Raw genomic sequence first — 8,588 nt, 5'->3', positions numbered from 1 at the left:
GATAGTGACTACGATAAGTGGCACTAAAGAGACAACTTTCATCACATCTTAGGCCAAACTTTCAAATACCCACTTCCCCTGAGAGGTGAAAAGGTTAGTCTGCGCCCTGTGGTTTGCTTTTGGCACGCTACCCGCCGCTGCTTCTCATTTTTTCGCTGACATTTCCTGTTCTACCTAAAGTAGAAGAATCGCACTGCTGCTGCAAAACGAATTGTTTTTGCATTAAACATGCAACAGAAGGCGCTGCTTTCTGTTTTTAATCTCTCATTCCGATGGATGCTGCAGCCTGTAATTGTTTTAACCGTCTTTTACAACAAACCTATGATTTGGAGTTCAGCTAAAAAGCAGGACACAGTCAGTAACATGAGTTGCAAGTCTTTTGGATTTTGGAGTAACTTTCTGTGCAACAGTGAGAGAAGTACTCCACCTTCTGGCCAAGAGTGGTACCTGCAACACCACGAAAAAGCGAAGGTTAAAAAAAAGTATTTCTGGAAAATGTGGTTCTCTTACAGCTGTTAGGATGACTTAAATAGAGGTGCCAGTTTAGCTCAGTTGTGGAGCAGGTGCCACATGTGCAGAAGTTGGTTCAACTCTCTATCTAAATCATTTGGGGCATATCATCCAACACTCTCTCACCCACATTTCCCCTCTCTCTCTTCGGCTTTATCATGAAGGAGAAAGGCCAAAATAAATTAGACTGGGTAGGGCTGGCAAATAAAATGAGTTTCAATCGTATTTATAATTTTGGCTTCCCGCGATCATGAAAACAAGATCATGGAGATTAAACGATGAATGTGCTGAATGACGTGTTGAGCTCGTTTCGTGTACTGAATGTTTCAAAGTGTTTGTTGTTATATTTTAGCCAAAAGAGTACATCACTACTGCACAAAAAACATAGTGTATTCATTTATATTTATTCATTATTATTATTATTATTATTATTATTATTATATTAATTGTACATATTTATATTTTTTCACTTGTGTATTTATGAATTGCTTGTTTTTTAAATTGTGGAAGTGTTCAGAGTTACATTTAATCAATGCCTGTGATCCAGATGTTGTGAAATCAATGAGTCATCGTGTTTAATAACTGTAAACTCAATATCAATCAACATAATCGTGATTATGATTTTTGACAATCGAGCAAAACCTCCTCACCTACCTTGTTTAATATTAGAACAAGAAACATTGAATAAACTTATTCTGACTAACAATGGAGGATTTCCTCCAAACTTTATAACAAAAGCATATCAACCAATCAATCCATGTCCAAAAATATCTGCGCTGAGTTTTTCAAAGAGTTAAATATAGAAAAGAATGATCACCACTTCTTTCTTATCCAGGATCAGTCTTTCATTTTTACTTAATTCCCCTTTAGGGTTCAAATGGATCCAGATACAGACTTTTAAGATTAATTAAAATTAAGAGTGATCTAATATCTAATAAAAATCATCTCAAAATAGGACGTTATGCTCCATAGTTTGTCTATAGGGGGCTCCAACTTCCAAACAAACTAAAAGTTCACAGCCGCTTTAAATTCAAAAGCAACTACTACTCGTATTTGTGATCAACATATTATTCAATGTTTATTAAACATTATTATTATTAATCTGATTTTAACTTTTTTGAACCACCAGATTTCAAGGTTTGTCAAAATCCTGTTGTCCCCTCTTCTTGTAATACTTAAACTGTATATTACAACTATACCTGGTAATCGTCGGTCTAACTGAAGGTGCTCTGACAGAAAGGAGGTTTGTTGTGTGCAAATTATTTTATTCATAGCGGACAGAACAGAAACAGAGAAAGTGTCCTTTGAACACACCTCTTACTCTCAGCCTGGAAACAATTCTAAACAGAGTCTACACATGTAAACCTCATACAAAATAAAAGGACCCAACCAGACACAAGTTTGTCTTTACAATGTGTGTTTTTTTTGATCCACACAGTCACAATGCAAGAGGAACAGAATAGGGTTAAGTTATAGGGACAGCTGGAAGATTATTGAGCTGCTTTATTGAGCTGGGTGGAAGAGTTGAATGTTGAATTTTAATCTAAAAAAAAAAGAAAAGCCATCCCACTTATTACATCATGCCTTCTTTTGGCTCATCCTTTAGACGCAAAAGTCTACAATAAGAATAATTTAATCAATTAATCATTATCATTCCTATTGATGAACACTTTCATTGTATTTTTTATTGTTGCATTGGTTCTATGAGCTCGTAAAATTAAACAGTGCCAGGATTGTTGTTCTCTGCCTTTTCAAAGAATAATGTAACGGTTCACCGTCTTAACTAAATTTAGGATTAGTGAGAAATGAATCCCCTTTAAAAGAAAATGTCTCAGAGGTGGATTTATAAATAATTTCCCTCCCTAGATATCCAAAAGAAGCAGTATTTACCCATCTCACACAAAAGAATCAGTCCCCTCCTCTTTCCCAAATCAATTAAAATAGCAAGTTGAAATACATATATTTAAAAAAAGAAAGTCTACTTAATGTTTTTTATTTGGTTGTTGAGCCTTTTAACCTGCTTTAGTTTTAATGTAAGTTTTTTATTAACTGTTGAACTTATTATGTCCAGGCCCAACAAGTGCTTCCTGTAATGATTCTAATGTTTATGAGTGCATGATACGTACAGATGTGCTCAGGATAAATAACATTAATGTTTTTTGTTTCTCTTTCTTGTATGATCAGACTTCTATACAAGATGAAATCAGTCTGGTTACAGTACAGTACAGCTTTGGAAAGTCACCAAAACAGAAATGTTTTTTTCCTCTTCATTTTGCCTCCAAACTTCAAAACCAATCATTAAAAATCGACCTCAAGAACAAAGCAAACAATCCACACACACACACACATTCACTCATTCCTTTTAATCTATCCCTCGGGTCAACGATTACCGCATTTTTGTATGTGTTAATAATAGAACTATGTATTATGACATCATTTATATTCAGATCAGACATCCATGGACAGGCAAGGACAAAACGAGCGGTCGGCAAAGTCTCATTCAGAGCAGGGATCCTGTGTTTTAGTCAAAAGTGGCAGCTTTTTCTTAATGTCTGCAGGCTCGTTTTTCACTTCAATACCTCCTTCTTTTCTTTTCTTTTCTTTTCTTTTCCTTTCCTTTCTTTTCTTTTCTTTCTTTCAGAGCCACCAGAAGCGGACATAGACAATGAGCATGATGAAAAAGACACCACCGGCTGCCAGCTTGGCATAGGTGGAGCGAGTGTTGAGATACTTGGCGTCGCTCCGGTACTTCTTCGACAGGCTGGACAGGTTGCTGGCCTTGGAGTCGAGCGCTGCAAGGAGGAGAAACCGGAGGAAAGAGAAAAGTCCATAACAAGTATATAAAAAAATAAAATAAAATCAGGGGCAAAAGGAGCGTGGGGAAAAAAGAGGAGGATGACATAAAGAGAAGAACAAAATCAGTGAGTGTGAGGAGCATCGTTTCTCACTTTTAATATTCAGAAAAACATGCTGCTTTAAAGGATGACTATGAAAAGCCTCGGCTGACATCTAAATGTACATTGTATTTACTCCTTGTAACCATGATAAGAAGGGATTTTCTGGTTCTGTTCTTGAGATCTCGACTCATTTCTCTTGTAATCTCGAGATAGCGTTGGTTTTCTCGTGATAATGAGTTGGTTTCTGTTGTTTTCTTGAGATCTTGGCTCATTGTTCGCTTTATCTCAGGACAAATCCCAACTGATTAATTTATATCATTATCTCGAGACAACAGAGCTTCTTTTCTCGTGATAATAGGATAATTTTCTGGTAATCAAGTAAACGAAACAATAGTCTGGTCACTGTGACAGACCAGACCGTGACATTCCATGCTGCCATTGCCCACGCTGATGAGTTAAGTCTATTCCTATGTTTGCCTTCCAACTCTGGGGATTCAAAGTAGATCTCGAGGAAACAACCGGACAATACTCGTTATCACAGGAAAACAGAGTAATTAAAATGTATGGATACATGTCCAGGGCTTCCATAGATGACCTACCAGAGAGCGCCTCTCCCCTCTGCAGCACCTCCTCTATGTTTGCCACCATGATCCTCTGGACGTCCTGGAGCTCTGTATTGATGCTGCCCAGATTCCTCCGTGCTCGACTGTCGATGTACGATTTCTTGGTTTTTTGGATGTAGGTGTCTGGGGAGAGAGCAATGAAAAATAAATGAATTAATGGAAACTTGTGGATGATTTAGCCTGCCAAATTTAAATGACCTCTGTCATCTATTATTCCACAGTCCTGGTAGACAATTTCCCTTCTCTCAATGGAGACAAAATGAACTAAAATTGAAGATCTACTTGATGCATTTGAGCATTTAAAAAGAGCACTTCTTCCTCCCCCTTCTCAACATTGTTTTTCAAGGCACAGTGAGATAGTAGGTGATGCAGAACTCACCTGAAATGCAAAAAAAAAAAAAAGAAATTCAAAAGTAAAAAAATTGCAAACTTTTCACAAAGTTGCATGAGGCTCTCCTGTGATTTGCCTCGTATGGACAAACTAAGCGGTATGTCTTCTGTCCTTGTGGAGTTTGGCCAGTACATGTTTAGGTAGTGTTGTTTGACATAAAATCTCACCCTGCTTTTTTTTCAACAGCCAAATAGATCACTCCTTTTGATTTTTTGCTGTTTGAAAATTAAAGAGGCTGTTTCTGTTTTTGTCACTTTATCTGACACCTACCCTGTGGCAGTGGTTTCAGGCATTAAAAATAACTACTGTATATAGATCTGATCAACCTTGTCGCTGATGGTCTTGTTTGCTTTTGTAGGTCATTTACAGGCTTCAATATTTATTTTATTTTGTTTCATACTCAGCTAAAAACTCCTCACAGCAGCTTTAATAGTTTCTCTATGAAATGCCATACTCTATTATGTCATTGATAATCGACATCATTAAGCAAATCCCATTGAAATACACTCAATACATTTTTTGTGTATAATGTTATTATTAATCAAATCTGTACACTATCCATTTCCTTCAATAATTCTGACAAACTCAGTATTAGTAGTAGGTTTAAGTTTCAGGAGAAAGAAAGAGTGGATTCCTAAAATGAGTTGTTTTCCTTATTGTCAGGAGTCATTACAAAACATGCTCATAAACATATTATGAATAAATATTGCAGGACTACTCCTACAGCCACACATTTAAAATCTTATTCAGTTGACTCCTTCTCTCAGTCAGAGATAAATAAATTCACATTCAAAAAGCCTCCATTTGGGGAGTTGCTGAAGCGCAACAGTTTCCTTCTACTTTGCTAGGTTTGTATTTAACTTCAGCGGTGTGACCAGAAGTGCAACATAAACTTGAACAGGAAATCAAGCAGTGTCTTTGTTGTTCCTGCCTTTCGGGTTTTCTCACCAAATTCAATGAAGGAGTAAGGCCGGGACACTGTGGGCACCTTCTTTCCATGCTGCTCGTGAAACTCCGCCTGCAGGTCTTCAAGGTAAGCAAAGGCCAGCTTCTTTGGAAAGCTGGCTTCACACAGCACAAGGTAGCACACTCCTTTCTCTATAAAATAGCTGCAAGTTGAACAGTCAAATGTGAGAAATGAAACATGAGGCTGGTATGAGCATTTCAAGGGTGCAGGCTCAAGTTAAAAGGAGATTAATTGTGTTTTTTTTTTTTTCAGAGCGTCTCTGTTGTGTAATCACTTAAAAACAGGCATTGATCAGTGAAAGTGTTGACATTGTTTTCTTCGTGAAATTTGGTGAAATTCTTGAGTAATTCATTTCTTTAACTGGACTCGTGTTTTGTTTCATACTCACTGAAATGCCATGGAACCAGCCTCTAAAGTGCAGCGTGTTGGACTCTGATCATTGAGTTTCCTGAAGAGCTGCTTTGCTTGACTCTGATACTGCTGAAGGTCCCGACCCAGCTAAAACACACACACCCACACAAAATAAACACACACACACAAAAAAAACAGTCAGTTACCATGAATTTCTCTCACTTCTGTTACAAAACAATATACTTTCTAAACTTGGGGCAGGTGATTTACTTGTGTGTGCTACATTCAAAGGGAGCTCAGAAGCAAAGTTCAATGTTTAACCTCCAATAAGGAGACAAATAAATAAAATAAAGATGTATGGGAATTTGTTCATGAGTTTGACAAAACAGACAAAAACAGAAACCGCCTACAGTCCAAATTGTTTTCTATATGGTTGTTGGTGATCTTTTCTGGCACAGAATGTGTGCAGAAAATAACTAGCTGGCATAAGCACACACAGAGACTCTCAGACTGGATCTGAGACTGCATGCCATGTTTGAAAACAACAACAACAACAACAGAAACGTGTTTATGACAGCATTTGGCTGACGGATGGGATTTGTCTCGTCATTTGCTTGATGATGACTCTAGCGAATGGTTCTTTACAGCAACACTGTAGCATCACACACACATGTAAGATGTTGAAGCACACAACAGAGACTCAACAAACCTTTTCACTTCCCTTTGTGTGAGCAAATGAGAGAGTGAGGGAAAGATGTTAGAATTAGAGCAACTTCACATCTTAAAATGCCATCCATTTGAGTATGTTGCACATGTTGAGGTTATGTTTGTGTCACAGGTTGCAATAGAACATTTTATTAAGACGTAAACGGTGTTTCTAAAGTCAGCATCAGAGGAAACATACTGACATTTTGGATGTGTGAATTAATCAATCAAATGTGACTGCTAAGTCATGTTACAGGCAGTTAGTTGTCTCATCAACAAGTCTTACACTGGACCAGTCACAGAAATACAACAATTTGTCCCGATAGGCCTAGAGTCAGCACGATTATGTGACCATTCAAAAGAAATACTGGACTTTTAAGCCAGTCATCAACTTCCCAGTCGCTCTAGAACCAGTGACGTTGCAGTTTTAGTACAGCATGCACACAAACTCTTGGCCAGTAAGGAATGTTTAAGAGAAGAAAAAAACCCGATATAACACCAGGTGATATTCATTTTTTTAACACCAAAAGAAATTATAAACAAACTTTTATTGCAAAAAAATCCCAGACACTTGGTTATTCAAACATTCCAAGCAAACTAATTATCTGAAAATGATGTGCCAGCGCCTCCTGGTGGATAAAGTAAGCAATGGGACATATCATTTAAAGCTCCTGTGAGGAACTTTGAGATTGTGTCGATTTTGGCGCCCCCTGTGGACAAAGCAGTTTGTCCTATGTCTACGGATTCTGTTTATGTGACATAAGTTTTTTTTTTATTATTAAACAAAATTCACATCTTGCTTACTTTTAACAGTAAGTTCATTGCTCATCAAGAATCTTTACAGTGGAAAATGTTAGAAAAAGAGGGGGGTTCACAGCATGCAGCTTTAACGCCTAACTCTCACCCTCCAGCGGTTTTAGGCATTCAATAATTACTATGTAGAAATAATCAATATTGTGGCTGACAGTCTCAGGGTCATATAAAGACATCAGTGTTCAGTTCTGTTTTGTGCCATAACCAGACAAAAAAAACCTTATAATGTAGCTTTAAGGATTGTTATTTTGTATACAACAGTCCTTATGACTTGTGCGCCAACATACATGTATCCAGATGATTTGGCTATATCAGGGATGGGGCAACTTTGGTCACAGCAAGGGCCACATTCATTTAATTCTCACTGCCAGAGGGCCAAATTGTAGTATACAAAAAACGATTACAGTCAATTTTGTCTCCAATTTAACTCAACATATACCAGTGATCAAATATTATTATGGACATACTTCTGGTTTTCATGATTTCATGGCAGATTTTGTCATGTTTTCTTCATGTTTCCAATTAATTGATATATCAAAATTTACCTGAGGGCCACCTTGAGGGTTGATTGGGGCCGCATGTGATAACTATAAAAATGTATGTAATTTTGGTACAAAATAGTTGAATTTGATACATGATGTCAGACAATACATACATGTCTTCATGTGACAAAGACCAATGTTAGGCTTATTAAAAAGCAGCAGGCTACCGCATAGTTCATGGTTAAAACTCAGGAAGCCTGGTCTGCACGTCTGAAGAATTAGTCAGAAACTAAACATTACGCTGAGTACATGTAGACAGGCCTACAACAGCCAGTGGTTTTAGCTAACGTGTCAGTATATGATTTGATCATCTCAGAGGTAATGCACAGGTGATAACAGCAAACACACAGCTAGCAACCACAAAGAAAAGATGAATGTTAACCTGCTCGTCCTCCTGCATCGAGGCGGCCAAAGGCAGGCCGTCGGCCAGCCGTGCGATCATCGTCAGCAGCACCATCTCTCCGCAGTGCCCGGGTGTTTCTCCGCCGCCCTCTGAAGCGTACAGGTAAACTGGGACCAGAGTTTGACAGGCTGTAAACTGACAACACCACAGGGCTGATGCGCTGAGCTGGCCGGAAACGCAAGAGCTTTGGGTGCCACAGCTAAATAATTCCGTCCCCCCATTGTGTCAAAGAAAGAATGTTCCGCAAGACGTAGACTTGAATGTTCATCTCAAATTTGATCCTTAGTGCATTAATTAACTAATTTTTGTTTCATTTGGAAGTTTCACGTATATGTATAGGTCTACTTTATATTTTTTATTATTATTATTGTTGTTGTTGGTTTAAT

General features: G+C 37.8%; 1 protein-coding gene across 1 annotated transcript; it reads right to left on the bottom strand.

Moving 5' to 3' along the window:
* Window positions 1-1,750: 1,750 nt before the first annotated feature.
* Window positions 1,751-8,395, bottom strand: sec22bb (SEC22 homolog B, vesicle trafficking protein b). The gene is made up of 5 exons (XM_061033291.1): window positions 8,182-8,395; window positions 5,777-5,886; window positions 5,370-5,530; window positions 4,007-4,153; window positions 1,751-3,302 (listed from the first exon to the last, which is right to left on the bottom strand). Exons 1-5 carry the CDS (start codon window positions 8,254-8,256, stop codon window positions 3,148-3,150), a joined length of 648 nt encoding a protein of 215 aa, XP_060889274.1. The 5' UTR covers window positions 8,257-8,395; the 3' UTR covers window positions 1,751-3,147.
* Between the last annotated feature and the right edge of the window lie 193 nt (window positions 8,396-8,588).

Source organism: Labrus mixtus, chromosome 3 (genome assembly GCF_963584025.1).
Source record: "Labrus mixtus chromosome 3, fLabMix1.1, whole genome shotgun sequence".
NCBI classification, from domain to species: domain Eukaryota; kingdom Metazoa; phylum Chordata; class Actinopteri; order Labriformes; family Labridae; genus Labrus; species Labrus mixtus.
The sequence above is the reverse complement of the archived record's forward strand: the minus strand, read 5'-3'. Positions and strand labels throughout refer to the sequence as shown.

What these genes read in the sequence shown, in the direction of transcription:
- sec22bb (XM_061033291.1), bottom strand. Translation starts at nt 8,256, where the DNA reads ATGGTGCTGCTGACGATGATCGCACGGCTGGCCGACGGCCTGCCTTTG. An exon ending in GCTGGTTCCATGGCATTTCA is followed by an intron (nt 5,531 to 5,776) that starts GTGAGTATGAAA and finishes TTCAACTTGCAG; the next exon opens with CTATTTTATAGAGAAAGGAG. An exon ending in TTACTCCTTCATTGAATTTG is followed by an intron (nt 4,154 to 5,369) that starts GTGAGAAAACCC and finishes CTCTCTCCCCAG; the next exon opens with ACACCTACATCCAAAAAACC.